The following is a 16,384-nucleotide window of genomic DNA, read 5'->3' as shown; positions in this document are numbered from 1 at the left end:
GCCCAATTTCATCCTTTGAGAAATATGGCAAGACCGTATATATCAATATCAGGCGATTCTGAGAAGGTCGACGTGGAGGCCACTGTTGATTTGGCATGGATTGACCCATAAGATATATTCATTATATCCCTAAAATATATGATATATAAATATTATATCTAATTATATTATATATAAAATATAAAATATATGATATATTATATTTTATCTTCATTAATCCCCTAAAATATCCTGTAATCCACACATAATACAGTATGTTTAGATAAAAATTGCAGTTTGTGTATTTAACTGTTTTTGAGCTATGAAGTCTTAAGCCATGAATGTTCCTTATAACTGGCATGATACTTGTACCAGTGGAATATAAACGTTTGTTATATACACATGAATTTACAATACCTTCATCTCGTGGCATAGTTTCGTCAGAAAGTACCCAGGACTGGTATTCGTGTATCTTAGCTACTGCCTGGAGAAGACGATATTCCTCTAAAGGTGTCTCTAATTTGCTGACATCAGAAGGATTAATGATACCCATCTCATCAATTATCAGGAGGAAGGAGAGTCCTGGATTTTGACTGGAGATAACTGTGTTCTTGTACTTATCAGTAACTTCAAAGTTATCACACAGTTTCACTGTTATGGAAAATGTCAAATGAGCAGAGAGGCCGGCGAGGAATCTATCGTATTCGGTCTCTTGATCTGAAATGTTTAAGGTGAAACATTAAATTAAGTTTCGAGATTTGTTAAAATATCCACAAATACGAACAGGCACACTGATAAATGCATAATCAACATCATGGCATAGGGTGACTTTTGCTCACTTGTACAAATGTACATATGTATTATGTTGTGGTGTGTACATTTTGGTTGCCAGCATCTAGAATAATTCACCACCTGAGTTATGTATCAATACTTAAAGTGGGATCTTTCTGGAGGGTAGGGTGGGGAAGGGGGATAGGCCTAGGACAAGTTGGGGGCAGGGGTATGGCTGGTAAGTGCATTTTGGAAGTACAAAAGGTGAAGCAAGATACACAATTACAACTAGTGATAGGGGCCTACCTCTCAGCTTCATGTACGTCTCTGTTAATAAGTGAGTATGGTTGATCTTCAGCTCAGTTAGTGCATCAGTTAATCGATTCACATTTGAAGGTTGTATGAATCCTCTCTCTTCAAGGGCAAGCAGAATATTCTTGGAGTACGAGGGTCTTTTAATAATGGTCTTCACTTGATCGGGTGGTAGTGAAAAGTAGCGGCCTAACTTCCCACAGTCAGTTTGGGTTAGCTTTGAAGAAAGTTTTTCTTTCAGATAGCTGAAGCTGAAAATGGATGCCTTTGGAAGAGAGATACAACAATCAATCCAACGAGTTAGTTATTCTTTGCCAACTTATCACTTCAATAACTGTCATTTTAGATTAGGCTTGGTCAGAAGATTTCTGAAACGTGATGTTTGTGATGTAACCAACAGCTTGTCTGAGACTTGAACTTTTCTTGAGCTCCACAGAAGAGAGTAAAATTCTGGTTACTCGCACAGAAGATCCACACACTAAATGAAGTCAAAGCAGCTACTGTAGGTATTGACCTCTGATCGGCTTAATGGGATATATATCAAATATATTCTAATGAAGGTAAGAAAATCTACAAACCACATCTAAAGTTAACTGTATGTGTTCGCATTTGTTACTAAAATCTTATTTGGTATTTATGTGAACTGACCTATGACCTCTTGAGGAAGGCTGCAGAAACTCAATACTACTGATGTGCTCACTCTTTGATGTTCAGTGGATCAGATAAGAAAGTTATTGTAGGTGTACATTATTTAGGGTATACTTGTTAACAGAAATTTCAATGTAAACAGTGTAATGTGCAAAAGTAATTACTGATCTATTCTACTTTACAGAATGACTTAAGGACAAACAATATATATATATATATATATATCCCTCATTATGTACAGGGCTTTAAAGCCAATTCCAACAAACAAAATATCGTTAAAAGAGCACTAGCTATCTGCTCACTGAAAGAACACCTTTCAAACTTGACATGATTTCACAATTGTATAATATACAGTACTTTCAAGCAAACAATATCTTTGCAACAGTTCAATCTAAGCTGTTTAGACTTTTCTAACTCCATTGTCAAATCAAGGCTTAACTGCTAGATCAGGAGGAAACTGTAAGACACTTCCGGGCTACTAGTGGTATTACTGGTCACGTGTGCACAGAGCTCTCTAAACTTTAGATGCCTAACATCCTTTGTTTATTGCTTTACGGCCTATGCCTGCAAACATTTCTGGAACCAGCAGGTCTGGTGGTTACCGCAAAACTGTGGTTGACACCTAGATGTAACCTTCTATCAGATGAGATGTAACCACAGATGATTAATGCATCAAATTAAGCCATAATTGCCTCGTAATTTGTAGCTGAAATGCTTTAAGGCTTATTACCTTTAAAATTATTACCTTTTGTAAACATTTCCATGTAGAACCAAGAGAAAATATTTCAAAAGCATTGCTCAAGCAATTTGGCAGAAGAAGCAAAACACCATGATGCTGTCAAGTATTCCATAAATTTATCTTAATACATAGAGGTATTGAGATGTATAGGGCTTTGTTGTTAAGTGTACATAGTCTACACTGCAGATTTGTGATGTTTACAAATTTATTAAGGTTTCGGTACTGTTGGATGTTATCTACAGTAAACATGCTTTGATGTGTGTACAGGGGACTGAACTGTAGCCATTGTCTGTCATTGTCTAACAAAACTAACCTAGAATGTCCTCCAAGTTGCTTTGGTGTATGTGCAGGGCTGTAGACAAAGTCTGTTCAAAAACGTGAAATCTTAAACTGCACAATGCGGTTAGAATGTTGGAAATGATAGACACATTTTGCATCTAACCCCTAACCCAAATAAGTTATCCATAGGGTAGACAATACTGTGTCTGAGACCCATTTTTCAGGGGGTCATCGGACTCCCATTTCAAACTCTGGCTAGATGGCATTGTAAACTGCATGTGTAAAGTTTAAGAAACATTGTTGCTTGGTATACACCAAATCTAACTGGCTGGAGTCTTGACATTTTTTTGGTGTTTAGGCATCACATGCAGACACAGAAATACACCCACACAAATACACCTACAGTGCAAACAAACTTGATAATATAGGTTCCTGATGCTTTCAGCATAGGAACTGAATGAGACACCAAAATGGCAAACTACATAAAGGGTTTGATGAAATAGCTGGTTGTCAATCAAGATATTGCTTAAAATTACAAGGCTTTCACATATTTTGTCCCTGCTGACCTCATATGACCTATGACCACGATCGAAAAGTAAAGAGTTCACCTAATCAATTGAGGGATATTCATGTGCTAGACTACAGTGAGACCCATCCATGTTTCTCTTTCATACTGTATCATTTTAAAAAGAATTTCCCATTTCTGACCTTTGACCTTCATGAAAGCAGGATTCATCTAATTACTAAACAAGAGGTTCCTTGCTTATAAGGATTTTAGAAGCACTATCCTAAAATTGTTATTCCAGGGTTGAATGTACACACACGATATTATTGCCATAAATATCACAAATCAAAGATTGGTCCTTTTGAGAATTTGTTGACTTTTGTTAGATTTGTTTATAAGAACTTGCAGAATTATCCTAACTGTACTTAATAACTTTGGTTGCACAGGAGTCACCCCATGAACATTTAATATATGGCCACACAAATTCAAATATTCAACTTAAAAAAACTAATTCAAGTCACTGGAGACGCTATTCCAAGGTCATGTGAGGTCAACAGAGGTCCACCTCTCAAAACCAAGACCTCTGATAACTTTGCGCATAAAGTTCGCACAGGGGTCAACCATGGACAATCTTGATCAGTTTAGAGATTGAGTGATTGACCCATAATTGACCTTTGTTGACCTTGGATCACATGACCGTTATGTTTGGAAACGACCATTTACCCTAACAAAAAATTCATGTCTTGGAATGGTTTTTCTACATTACTACAACACCACCCATGCACAAATTTCCGTAAATACGGCTTCAAACGCCAGAAATTCGCTGTAAAGGAAGCAAGGCTGCCCACCGCAGTTCATCTGACGTCATCAAAGGAACCATTTCAGCCAAAGCCGACTCCCCGCTGTTTACCAATACGGCGTTACACAGTTTACTACATGTAACCACAACACTCTTATCATCAATTGGAAATGTCTTCTTCCGATTCCGAGGAAATAGGACTTCACCTCTCAGGACATTCGTAAGCTTTGACGAAAACTATTTTCTTGAAGAAGAAGAGGAGGAAATAGTTTTCGAGGGTGATGAAGATAATATCGGTGTTTTCCCCTATCAATTAAGCCCCTTGCAGAAGAATTGTATAACGATCCCGATGGCCGAGACGCGTTGCTGCCGATCGAAGTCCCCGAGCAGAACGGTTGGACGACCCTGAACACATGTGAGAATCCGCCCTTTAGTAGCACGGACGTTCACTGATGGACACTGGCCGTCTCTGCACCATTCAAGGTTATTAGTTTGGAAAGTGAGCTTGTATATTACGTAACTATTTCCCTCTCAAGTAGCGTGATTCACCTTAGCCATGCACGCAAATTAAACATAATTTTTACGTTTGATGATTGTTTTAATATTTTAAGAGCCTTAGCTGGATCATTTATACCATATTTAGTGGTCGAATTAACCAATTTGATGCAGTATTCATCAAAATAGGTCAGTTTGAGAAGTTTAATTCTGATCTGAACGTTCAAATTGTGCCGATCTCTCAGCGTGCACTCTCCCTAGAAGAAAAACCCGCGTATTTCAGTTCCGGCGCGACCAGCGAAGCCCGGCGATCGTGAATCTGATGCACTACAGCGTTGTAAACACTTTGCCTTGGTCTAAAGATTTGGTCGCTAACAAGTTAAAATTGGAATTAAATGCCCTTATTTGTGTCTCGGCCCTTTGATCAAGTAGAATGGTACAGAAAAGACTTTGATTGAAGAGGTGAGTACTACGCTATGTAGCCTACAACTTCTAGTTAGAACTATGCTACGCTATCTAGCCAAGGCCACAGTCACTCGTAACGTTATGTAGGTGTATAGTTATAAACACGGAGATTATATACTATACACTTACATAACGTTACGAGTGCCTGTGGCCAAGGCTTGCCCTGTATCACATTCACATCACTCCAATCCTTGTTTCGTTTCAGCCTGGTTTGACAAACTTACTAATACTAGGCGAAGCATAGTCGGAACGTTAGTTAAGATTATCTAAAATGTTAGGCCTAAACGATTCAAATGCTAAGGAAGCTTAGATATAGGCTAGGTTTTATGCCTTTGTTTATGTTTTGCATCCGCGAAATTTGTAGCCATGCGCATCACAGTATTTTTTTGTGTATTATAGCATAGGCCTAGCCTAATACTAATAGTAATACTACTGAGAACACTAGCCGAGGCCTACTTGTAGTTGTATTGCAAGAACTACAGTATGAGCTTAGTCTAGAACTACAAGTAGTGTGAATGGGTTAAACAATGTTTGGACAAGTATATACTTTAAGCATTATAATCGGTTCTGATCTTTTGTGCCTTCAGGTTTTTTCTATGCCATAGGGTCATTGATGTGTATTTGACTGTCCCTCCTGATGCTTTCTTTTCTACTATTATTAGTTTATTACAAGTTAAACAAAAATATAACTTATCTAAACTTACGAGGCTAGGCCGGGTCTTACTAGCTGTGACCTAGCCAAGGTGGGGCCTAATTAAAATCAGTATTCACTTAAAATCCGGTACTTTCCAAAATTTGTTCTCAGTTATTATCAATGAACAATCAATGTGACTGATGTCTAGAGCTGAGGTAAATTGACCAAAGGTGACCATATTTGAATATCTGGCATATATAGGGCCACTGCCATTTTGATGCATGCACAAAATGAGTGCATCCCTCCTAGTAAACTCTAGGCTCTGACTAGGCTAAGCCTAGTTCCATGTGCCAGGTCAGTTTTTAGTCTTTATGGCTTGTAAGACCGTTTGTATAGGCCTACAGGAAAAAGCACTTTGCTTATCATAAGAGTTTTAAGTTGGGCTGATATATTTTTTACCTAACGTTAATTAGTAGTTGTTCTGAAGCCACATTGCAGATAAACTAATTGTTCTGTTTAATAACAAAATACCAAGATCTCTCGCTTTATGGCAAGGGGCACAATTCTCAAGAGTAAACAGCCACCAACAAGTGTTTAACAAAGGAGCTAAATGATCAATTTACAGGAGGAGGCTTGTGACTACCACTGCACTCTATTGTACCGTATATATAATTTAAAATTTTGGGCTCAAATCCCTTTCAATTAATGCATGACGTCGCACACCCCGCCTCTCCATTCTCCACTTTTGAAAAAGGATTGTATCTTGTGACCATAATGCAGCAGGACAGTTCGATTGCAAGGGGGGGGGGGGAGGATATTTCAATGAAAACATGGGCAATGTATTGTTATCTCTGGTAGGGTCAAATAGAACCCATTCATTAATGAGACACCATATTGACTTTTACTTTTCACATGGCACATTTGAGAACTACACAGTTGGCACAGTTGAGTTGAGTACCACAAAAATCTTCAGACAAATAATTACAACCCCACCCCTACCAACCTAATTGAATTGGGCCCATACAAAAGAAAACTTTGAAACTAAAAGCCAAGTCACAGATTATGATCTTTACCCACTGTTCATTTATTGCTTGTTTTTCTTGTAGAACTAACTGTTGGCCTTGAGAGGAAAAGAGAAGGAGAAAGTAAAAAAGGAGCAAAGCTAAGCAAATACAGAAACAAAGTAGACGCTCCGCTTCTGAAGAAGTGAGTTGTGACAGAAAAGTTCTGTCATGGATGGCAGAAAACTACTTGGAAGAATGTCCTGTCGTTCTCCATTTCCCGGTAGTAGCCAGAGCTTGAAAGGCCAACAAAGTGGTTGGAAGGCTTCAACTACCAGCGCATAAACTTCCTGACAAAAGTACAGGTGATGGCAATCCTTCAAGTACAAGGTGCAGATGTAATGTTAAATAACAAAACAACATTGTGGATAAACTTTTGGATGGGTTTATGGAGTCGAGGAAACTAATATTTTCATTTGCATGTGACCCATTTTATTGAGACAATGAAGATAGTACCTACCATCTCGTGCAGTGTGGGGATCATGGCTTTCATTTTATTTGCCAGCAGTCAACCACCAACACCTTCCTTTCCTCTTAAGTTTAAATACCCTAAGAATAGGCTGCTTTAGTGTTATTGGATTATACAACTATTGGCAGGACTATCCAACAAATAGTCTAATATAAAATTCAAATGTCGTTTGCATAAGGAGACTGTTATGTGTGAGAGCTTTGAGGCAGCACAAACCACATTGTCACATGCTTTTCGTTTTTGCAGTCAATCGCTGAATACTGTATCATTGTGAAGTAGGTCTGGTTGCCCTTTTTCACACTGAAGGTATGGCAATTCTCCAAGTCAAGTCAATTTGCCCCAACCCTCCCCGAACCCACAAACCCATAGCTACAGTACAAGTATGTTATCAAGACTAGTCTACAGTGAATCTCATTGAATGACACTAATGTCTGTAGGTTTATCCCAAGATAGGTCTATGTATGTATTGTAGTTAAGTTACTATGGTTTGCCTAAGGTATTGTCAGGCAACTGGAATAAGTGAGAGTGTGAAGGCAGCACACACCATATTGCTTGGTGTGAAGCTTTGCCACATACTCTTTACTGTTTCTGTTAGTGGCTTAGTAAAACTTTGTAATACTTAAGGTTTACACTGGGGGCATATATCTAATAGATCAGTAGACTATACTGTATATGATAGGCGGTTGGCCTAAGGTATTGTCATGCAACTGGAATAAGTGAGAGTGTGAAGGCAGCAGACACCATATTGCTTGGTGTGAAGCTTTGCCACATACTCTTTACTGTTTCTGTTAGTGGCTTAATAATACTTTGTACTCCTAAGGTCTACACTGGGGGCATATATCTAATAGATCAGTGGACTATACTGTATATGATTGGCAATTGGCCTAAGGTATTGTCATGCAATTGGAATAAGTGAGAGTGTGAAGGCAGCAGACACCACATTGCTTGGTGTGAAGCTTTGCCACATACTCTTTACTGTTTCTGTTAGTGGCTTAATAAAACTTTGTAATACTTAATGTTTACACTGGAGGCATATATCTAATAGATCAGTAGACTATACTGTATATGATAGGCGGTTGGCCTAAGGTATTGTCATGCAACTGGAATAAGTGAGAGTGTGAAGGCAGCACACACCATATTGCTTGGTGTGAAGCTATGCCACATACTCTTTACTGTTTCTGTTAGTGGCTTAATAATACTTTGTAATTCCTAAGGTCTACACTGGGGGCATATATCTAATAGATCAGTAGACTATACTGTATATGATAGGCAATTGGCCTAAGGTATTGTCATGCAATTGGAATAAGTGAGAGTGTGAAGGCAGCAGACACCATATTGCTTGGTGTGAAGCTTTGCCACATACTCTTTACTGTTTCTGTTAGTGGCTTAATAAAACTTTGTAATACTTAATGTTTACACTGGAGGCATATATCTAATAGATCAGTAGACTATACTGTATATGATAGGCGGTTGGCCTAAGGTATTGTCATGCAACTGGAATAAGTGAGAGTGTGAAGGCAGCACACACCATATTGCTTGGTGTGAAGCTTTGCCACATACTCTTTACTGTTTCTGTTAGTGGCTTAATAATACTTTGTAATTCCTAAGGTCTACACTGGGGGCATATATCTAAAAGATCAGTAGACTATACTGTATATGATAGGCAATTGGCCTAAGGTATTGTCATGCAATTGGAATAAGCGAGAGTGTGAAGGCAGCACACACCATATTGCTTGGTGTGAAGCTTTGCCAAATACTCTTTACTGTTTCTGTTAGTGGCTTAATAATACTTTGTAATACCTAAGGTCTACACTGGGGGCATATATCTAATAGATCAGTAGACTATACTGTATATGATAGGCGGTTGGCCTAAGGTATTGTCATGCAACTGGAATAAGTGAGAGTGTGAAGGCAGCACACACCATATTGCTTGGTGTGAAGCTTTGTCACATACTCTTTACTGTTTCTGTTTGTGGCTTAATAATACTTTGTAATACTTAAGGTCTACACTGGGGGCATATATCCAATAGATACAGACTATACTGTATATGATAGGCAATTGGCCTAATGTATTGTCATGCAACTGGAATAAGTGAGAGTGTGCAGGCAGCACACACCATATTGCGTGGTGTGAAGCTTTGCCACATACTCTTTACTGTTTCTGTTAGTGGCTGAATAGTACTTGTGCTTGTGACTACCACTGCACTCTATTGTACCGTATATATAATTTTAAATTTTGGGCTCAAATCCCTTTCAATTAATGCATGACAACTGGAATAAGTGAGAGTGTGCAGGCAGCACACACCATATTGCGTGGTGTGAAGCTTTGCCACATACTCTTTACTGTTTCTGTTAGTGGCTGAATAGTACTTGTGCTTGTGACTACCACTGCACTCTATTGTACCGTATATATAATTTTAAATTTTGGGCTCAAATCCCTTTCAATTAATGCATGACAACTGGAATAAGTGAGAGTGTGCAGGCAGCACACACCATATTGCGTGGTGTGAAGCTTTGCCACATACTCTTTACTGTTTCTGTTAGTGGCTGAATAGTACTTGTGCTTGTGACTACCACTGCACTCTATTGTACCGTATATATAATTTTAAATTTTGGGCTCAAATCCCTTTCAATTAATGCATGACAACTGGAATAAGTGAGAGTGTGCAGGCAGCACACACCATATTGAAAGTGTGTTTTAAAAAGCGCTACAAAAGATGTCAATGATGCCATCTGTGATCTTTCAAAGCAACGCTAGAATCAATCAGACCCCCACCCCCCCCCCCATAATAAAAGTTGTGCCCCTCCCATGAACAAACCCTACCCAAAGGAAGCTTGATGTTTATGCTGAAAACCTTTATACCTTGCCTTCTTCTGCTGTTCACTGTGACAGGACACAATAAAAAGAACATAGCAATGATAAAATCTTGTTTGTTATCCTTTTCTATGTGCTTTTCATTATTTTGCCTGTACCAAACAGTGTCCCTCTCCGCCCCACCCTGACTGCATGTAAGAGGGAACTAATGACACTGTTAGGGTTCATCACATACTACTAGTCAGAGCCTGACAATGTTCCACTCTCCCCCACCCCCCCCCATGTTTTCATGTGGGACTTATTAATTGTGTATATAAATCATTTTTGACCTTTCACTTGACATTTCCAGTCACAAGCCCTTTTATTTTTTTCCATTGTCTCCCTTCTCCTACTCAAACAAAGACCAGATGTGCTTTTGTAATCGACTTCTACAAGCTTCCTAGGAGACAATAGTAAATAATTAAAAAAAAAAACACTCCTTCTAGAAGCAACAATACCCCTCCCCAAGCTGGTATTTAAAAATCCAGTGAACCCACTTACTAACAAAGAATAAGTTTTGGGTAAAATCAATTGCTGATTTCTACATATTTATTATTACAGTACAGTCATGGTGAGATTGAATATCTGGGATGATGGCCTAAAGAAAAAATGCATGATGGGCGATGTATGGATAAAATGAATGTTGCTGTACATAATAATAGGATCATTTAAGCAAGCAAACCCTCTTATTGTAGCATCATATTATTAAATCTACTATTCTACTATCTACTATAATCACTATTTCTGCTAACGCAAGTTAGCTCTATACATTTTCCCCGCTGACGCACTAAAGTTCTGTACAATATGATGTAACATTTACTTTTGGCATGTTCGATGTTGATAAACGATGGGGGAGAGTGGTTTTTAGATAATCCTTTTATTAACTGTAATGTGTTTAAATCATTACATAAATTACTGTCAATCACTTATAAATCATTATTAATAATTAAAAAAGGGGAGCTTAGAATCATATCAATCTCTTCAATGGCTTTATCATATTTCAATTAATAACAATGTATATTCTCAACACCAAAAGATAATGGTACAGTCCAAGTTGAAACGGACGAGATTCAAGCCAAAATAAAGATGGGGAGGAAGTTTGCCGTGAAGAATATCTGTTTTGAATTGTAAACCGGATTACAAGTTTTCGTGAAAAAATGCTTTATAGACGACTATTTTTTCGTTTTAAGGGTGCAATTTCGTACTAAATCGTTCGAGCATTTCAAATGTTGGCATCCTAAATACCAAAATCGAGTTTCGTCTGTCGGATAGAAAAGGAATGGAGCATAGGCAATAGCTACGGAAGATCAAATTTCCCCTCGAATACCGCAAGAATGCCCGAGGCAGCAAAAATCCTTATGTCCGTACCACTAAAGGGCGGATTTTCAAATGAGAAACTGGTCGGTTGAGCATAAACAAAACCACCGTTATTAAGACCATCATATGATTTAAATTATCTCGAATGTCGATGATCCTGCTACTGAACTTCGTAGCGAAGCTTCTAGAATTTTGTGTCTTACAGTGCAAGGAAAATGTGACATTCTGTACAGTGCAACCCTATAGTACTAGAAGTGGTAACATGGGGTCTAGACCTAACTAATAGACGTTGTATAACAGGCTAGCCCGTGTAATTGTATCATCCAACTTGTACGTAAAATCACAACACAACGCCAGTTTTACCACAAAAGAAAACTTGCAGATCTAGTATTGATTGTTCTAAAACCAACTGGCTTTAAGTATTGTGCAAAATATTAGGTAACCCAAAAAAAATCGACCATTGCTGTATCAATGAGGCCTAGGCTATGGTCATAACAAGTAATTTGGCAACAGTTTAGGCCTACAGGCACTCGTAACGTTGTGTATGTGTAGCATATTGAACGATTCGTGTTCAAATTCTTCGATTTCTGTCATCTCTTGGAAAAGCTTGCAGTAGAAATCCGTCTTAACTTGTGTTGGAGCAACCTGATACCACATATCGGCTGGGCATATTTAACAGTTACGAGATAAATTTACGTAAAAACAAAACCCCGTATACCAAATCTCAATTACTACGGAGCACTGCAACAGTGTAGTTTTGTGTGTTCTCAGACGTTTAAGAATGTAAACATAGCGCCTCGGGAGTGAGCTGAGTTCCTCGACTGACGTCACGCCGCATTACAGTAAAATCAACAATTTTTAGAAAGTTTTTATTACCCTCGAATTTTTGATCGTTTATTTCTCGAGAATGCAAGCTTCGTTTGACACAAATTGGGTATCATTGGAAAGCTACGAGTGTACAAAATACGATGATAAAGAATTTTGTTTTCCATTTCATAACCTCTTTAAGAACTAAGAACGGCCATTCACAACTTGTCCCAATATATCAGCCATATCAGACTTCATCAATGGAAGTTGTTGCAATAATTAGTATAATTGGGCAGTTTTTTGCCCATGGGTGACCTTGGATGACATATGTTATGTTTGGAATGATCGCTTACCCCATTCACAACTAGTCTCAAAATATCAACAATGCCAGACTCTGTCAGTGGGAGTTTCACAAGTTATTGCTACAAAAAACATATTCAACCCATAATTGACCTTTGGTGACCTTGGATTACATAACTGTTTTTTTTTTTGGAAAATGTGCCCCTACTTCATTCACAACTGGTCCCAATATATCAGCTATTTTATACTTCGTAATTGGAAGTTGGTGCAAAAATTGGCATGAGTGGGCAGATGTTTTGCCGATAAGTGACCTAGAATGACCTTGGAGGAAATTACTGTTTTTATTAAAACTGTTCTCCTCAATGATGTACACTCCATCGCAAAATTAGTATGCACTCCAGTGCACACACACAATGTTATTGCTAAAAAAGTTTCAAATCCAAACTTTGGCCCCTCATAACTTAAGAACCGGGTGTCCGATCAAGGTCGCACAGAGGTCAACCCATGGACAATTATGATCAGAAGACCATTTGAGATCTAAATATAGCCAAAAGAATTCAAATAACCAAAGAAACTAATACAGGTCACCACATAAGGTAAAAGGTCACAAAGATGACTAATGGATTACAATAGCGTAACTACCAAAATTGACGGACATTTTGTTCTCAAGATATCACAAAAATACTAGTTTTTGACCCCTAATTGACCATTGATGACCTTGGATCACAATACTGTTATGTTTGAAAAGATCTCAACCCCATTTACAACTAGTTTCAAAACAAGCATGTCGGACCCTGTCGATGGGAGTTATTGCTTTGTTTATTATTTTGGCTTTTTGGCCCTAACTGACCTTTAATGACCTTTACAGGCAGCGAAAACAATAGGGCCCACCCTCTCACCATGTCGGATCTAAATACCAAGTTTGAGTTAAGTTCAACTTTCCTCTTTGAGTTACAGTGTACCCAAGCAAGTTTTACAAACACACACACACATACCAATACACGTTTGTATTACATTCCAACCGAGGACCCCATTGTATTCATCCATGTACCCTAACCTTAACAATACCCCATACCATAGAATTCTTCCGAGGACGAGGTGATTCTTTAGAAATCACAACCGAGGACCTGGAATTCGTTTGTTCAAGTCCTCGGTCAGATAGAAAAACAAACGCACCCACACACACGCAAGGAACCAAAAACAGCCCAAGGGCACTGTGGTTCCTTGCTTGGGGCATATGACAATACACATAATATTACCAAGCAAGATTGGACTCAAATATAGTGGTCCTACATGTACCCATAAAGTAACCAACACTATAGCCAACACTTTTGTGATCAAAAAATGTGATCGGATTGTTGATCAAAAGGCACTTTTGAGATCTAAATGTGGGGTCGAATGTGGGGTAAGAATAAAGTCACCTACAAGCAGGTCAACATATATGATAACATTGGTGACCTCATATGACATGACCTTTAAGTTTGAAATGTTCCACCACCCCATTCACAACTTGTCCCAAAATATCAACCGTGTCACACCTTGGCATTGTGATTTAATTGCATTAAATGTCTAAAAATTAACTTTGAACTTGTATACGTAACTTCACACACAAAGGTCACCCGCGGGTCAACCCGTTGACATTTTTGATCGGTGAGACCTAAAGAGAGCATCAAAACTGTAAAAATTCAAACATTTTTCTTTGCCCATTTTCTCCCTCCAAAATACTAGTTTTTTAACATTAGCTGACCTTTGATGACCTTGGATCACATGACCGCTAAGTTTGAAAATATTCCCCTATACCATTCACAACTTGTTCAAAAAAATCAACCTTGTCACACCTTGGCACTGGGAGTTATTGCATTAAATGTCTGAAAATTAACTTTGACCTCGTATAACTTCACACACAAAGCTCATCCGGGGTCAACCTAGTGACATTTATGATCAGAAGGTACCTTTAACATCTGAAAATAGCATCGAAACTGTTAAAATCCCCAAAACACGAAAAGGTCACCAGAGGTCAAATTGAGGTCAAGGGTCACCCAGATGCGGGTCGACAATTGGATTACATTGAAGCAATTCCCTACCCAAACTGACAATTCGTTCTCAAGTTATCGCAAAAATACTAGTTTTTACTGACCTTTGGTGACCTTGGATCACATGACCATTAAGTTTGAAAATATTCCCCTGTACCATTTGCAACTACTCCAAAAATATCAACCGTGTCACACCTTGGAACTGGGAGTTATTGCATTAAATGTCTGAAAATTAACTTTGACCTCGTATAACTTCGCACACGAAGGTCACATGGGGGTCAACCCATTGACATTTATGATCAGAAGGTACCTTTGACATCTGAAAATAGCATCAAAACTGTAAAAATCCCCCAAAACACGAAAAGGTCAACAGAGGTCAAGTTGAGGTCAAGGGTCACCCAGATGCGGGTCGACAATTGGATTACCATGAAGCAACTCCCAACCCTAACGGACAATTCGTTCTCAAGTTATCGCCTAAATACTTGTTTTTTAACATTAATTGACCTTTGATCACATGACCGTTAAATTTCAAAATGTTCCCCTAACCAGTTTACAACTTGTCCCAAATATAAACCATGTCGCACATTGGCAACAGGAGTAATTGCAGTTTTAATATTTTGGGTTTTTGGACCATAACTGACCTTTGGTGACCTTTGTGGGCACCAAAAACAATAGGGGTCTTCCTCTTACTAAGTGCTATCCACCAAATTTGATCATGATACATCTTTTCATTATTGAGATATCGTGTACACAAGCCAAGCGTCACATACACACACACACACACGCGTACACACACACACACGCCAAGTTGAATACATAGGTTTCTTGCTTTGCAAAAAGCAAGGAACCAATATGAATCATTTCTACATGACATCCACCTGCTAAGTTTGACATCCATGTTTTCCCTGTTGGGCGACTACTATATTTAACTGGCTTGACATTGTGACTGCTGTTGACCTTAAATGACCCTCCACTGTATATATAAGAAATCATCTACTCAATATTGGTTATCCACATACTAGTAGTAGACAATCCATCCATCCATGTTCAATATTTTGAGATACTTTTTAAGAAAAACTCACCCAGGAAAGAACCTGGGCACGAAAACCAAACTACCAAACGACTGATCCGCTCTCAGCCCCAGTCCCCTTGCATCGGGACTGTGACTGTGTGATCATCGTCAGGTGTGCAACACCATTCCCGAAGGGAACAGATACTACACATGATCTTAGCCAAAAGGCCGAGAAGCCGATATTTGGAGGTATCATGTATACCCTAGGGCTACTCAGAAATATGCTGCAGCCTTGGTCACATTGCATGCAAACTGTACAGTTAAATGTGAGTAGATCATTGCAGCAGCTGATCAAACTCAAATGGTAAATGTAAGCGCTGGTGCTGATTATACTGATTTTGTTTTTAACATATTTTAGGCAGGCAATAAAGCAGACCTTTAATTCCACTTAACCTGTCAAAAAGTATAACTTTTCAACAAAGACACTGTTTATCCATATTCAGTGCTACCAATTGTGTAGCTAATGAGAGTACAGTATGTCAAATTGAATATTGTAGAACCAATAACATTTCACAATGTTAGTGTCTATAATTTTGTCCCCTGTACAGCATACCTCTTCCCTTGCACTCTTATTTCCCATTTTTCCTTATTGTTCTTTACATAGTTACATGTTCCCAGAGTTCAGTGACTCTGTGATCATTAGCCCCATTGTTTGCTTCAAAGAGGAGCACACCGTTCCCTTTGTGGTCTCTGGCAGGCTTTACCACAAGCTCTGTTTGACTGACTTGTTTGTTAGAGGAATTTTCTAGTGAAAAATGGGATCCAGTTGTCACAAATCGTTCTGGGATAACCCCCTGAAGTATTTTATTCATTGCTTTACGTGTCTAGTTAATTGGATGCTAATT

The 16,384-nt window shown here is 38.5% G+C and overlaps 2 protein-coding genes across 2 annotated transcripts in view; one reads left to right on the top strand and one right to left on the bottom strand.

Annotated features, from left to right (window-relative positions):
• Positions 1 to 16,384, top strand: part of LOC139977744 (uncharacterized) — an 831,623-nt gene that overhangs the window by 225,709 nt on the left and 589,530 nt on the right. The window lies entirely within an intron of this gene.
• LOC139977733 (uncharacterized) overlaps positions 1 to 16,384 on the bottom strand; it is a 60,107-nt gene that overhangs the window by 28,627 nt on the left and 15,096 nt on the right. Inside the window, exons 4-5 of the mRNA XM_071987290.1 lie at positions 1,057 to 1,327; positions 397 to 696 (exon numbers count right to left, since the gene is read on the bottom strand). Of these exons, the coding sequence (XP_071843391.1) occupies positions 397 to 696; positions 1,057 to 1,327 (571 nt within the window). The remainder of the gene's footprint in view (positions 1 to 396; positions 697 to 1,056; positions 1,328 to 16,384) is intronic.

This window comes from Apostichopus japonicus, chromosome 12 (genome assembly GCF_037975245.1).
Source record: "Apostichopus japonicus isolate 1M-3 chromosome 12, ASM3797524v1, whole genome shotgun sequence".
Classification (NCBI taxonomy): domain Eukaryota; kingdom Metazoa; phylum Echinodermata; class Holothuroidea; order Aspidochirotida; family Stichopodidae; genus Apostichopus; species Apostichopus japonicus.
This window is presented reverse-complemented; position numbering and strand designations above follow the sequence as displayed.